Here is a 1,727-nt window from a genome sequence, read left to right on the forward strand (position 1 = left end):
ACATTATGTCGACGAAAAGGATTTACACTGTTCTCATGTAGATATGTCTCCTGTAAGCAACAGCAAACTGCCTTTTGTTCTTCTAAGAGGTCATTAATGTCATCGAGGTTGGAAAAGAGACCTCGACAATTCCATTGTATTATATTACCTAGACCCATATGAGAAGGAAGAAAGAGAGAAGGAGAATGAGCAATATCTTCATCGTGCTTGGACGCAGGTACATACCCCTATGGACTGTGTGTACATGAATGTCTTATTCAAGGAGGGGTTATTCTTGGTGGAGGTAATTTCTGCATGTCTTTTGTTCTGCTACCCCTACCTCGACCAGATGTTTTCTCTCTCTTTTCTTTGCCCTGAGAGAGAACACCTGGCAAACTGGATGACGATTTCTGGGATAAGCAGTCATCGTCATCCAATTCCATGTTTTGTGACATGGTCTGGGATGGTTCCAGCATGGTTCCGTCCCAGACTGAGATTGTGCCATCAACATCATTAGAAATTGTGGCTATCTCCTTGCTGCGTGCCTGGCAAGCCAGGGTGCTCCCAGGAGATGTAGGAGCAGGAAGAGACACACTCGTGTCTCCACCTTTCTGCTGGGGAGTTTGAGGTAGACACCCAGAAGTCTGGGTCTCTACAGATTTCCTCAGTGGTGCGACTCCCCTGCGCGCCACCTCGGAGAAAGTGCCTTTACTAGCAAACTCTGCTTGTGCTTTTGCTGCTTTATATGGTATGTTCTGTTCTGCTTTGATGCGAAGTATTTCTTTTTCTGCTTTCCACCGGGGACAAGATCTTGAGTATACTGGGTGGTCACCTTTGCAGTTTGTGCAACGTACCGTGTTCTCACATGATTCTGGTGTGTGACCATTGCCTGAACATTTTGGACATGTTTCCTGTCCACGGCAGACCTGTGATCCATGCCCGAAACGTTGACACTTGAAGCAACGCCGCGGGTTCGGAACGTAGGGTCGCACGTGGCAGTTCAGGTAACCTGGTTTGATGGTTTGAGGGAGTCTGTGCAGCTGGAATGACAGTACGATGTGCTTGGTTCGCATTTCTTTGCCATCCCGACGCATGACTATCCGCCTCGCCGCCACAACGCCATGCTCGCGCAAACCTTCTTCGATCTCGATGTCGGAACAGTCAAGGAGTTCACTCTCGGAAATCACCCCCTTGACAATGTTCAGGATACGGTGTTTTGTGATTGATACTGGAATGTCACCGAGTTTCTTTATAGACATAAGGGCTGAACTTTGGGATCTGTTTTCTACTTCAATTTGAATGTCTCCAGATGAGAGCTTCTTTGCTTTATACGACTTCCCGATGTTTTTTTCAATTTCTTTTGCAATGAGAAATGGTGACACTTTCGATAACGGCTTTGTCTCGTCCTCAGCATGGGCCACAAGGAATTTCGGGAACCATGGCTCTGGAGACAGGTCTAAGCTGAGCGAGTTCGTTGGTGCTTCGGTGCAGCGCCTCTTTTGACGCTGATCATGTTTTTTGGAGTGTACTGAATCCATACAAGGAAAAGAGTGATTCGGTGCACAGGTGTGTCGCCCACCATGGAGCCCAACCAAGGGAGCGTGCCCGGCACGCTAACACTTTCCTCTGCAATATACCCTAGTGCAGTTTCAGAAGGGTGAAAGAACTGCCCAAGGTTGACCCTTGCCGCCAAAGAAGGTGAAAAGAGAAAGAGAGAAGGGAGGAGAGAAGATAAAGAGAAAGCAATG

General features: G+C 47.7%; 1 protein-coding gene across 1 annotated transcript; it reads right to left on the minus strand.

Annotated features, from left to right (window-relative positions):
• Positions 1–257: 257 nt before the first annotated feature.
• On the minus strand, positions 258–1,517 carry LOC135386248 (uncharacterized). The gene has a single exon (XM_064616059.1). It carries the CDS (start codon positions 1,515–1,517, stop codon positions 258–260), a length of 1,260 nt encoding a protein of 419 aa, XP_064472129.1.
• Between the last annotated feature and the right edge of the window lie 210 nt (positions 1,518–1,727).

This window comes from Ornithodoros turicata, chromosome 1, assembly GCF_037126465.1.
Source record: "Ornithodoros turicata isolate Travis chromosome 1, ASM3712646v1, whole genome shotgun sequence".
In the NCBI taxonomy this organism is placed as follows: Eukaryota; Metazoa; Arthropoda; class Arachnida; order Ixodida; family Argasidae; genus Ornithodoros; species Ornithodoros turicata.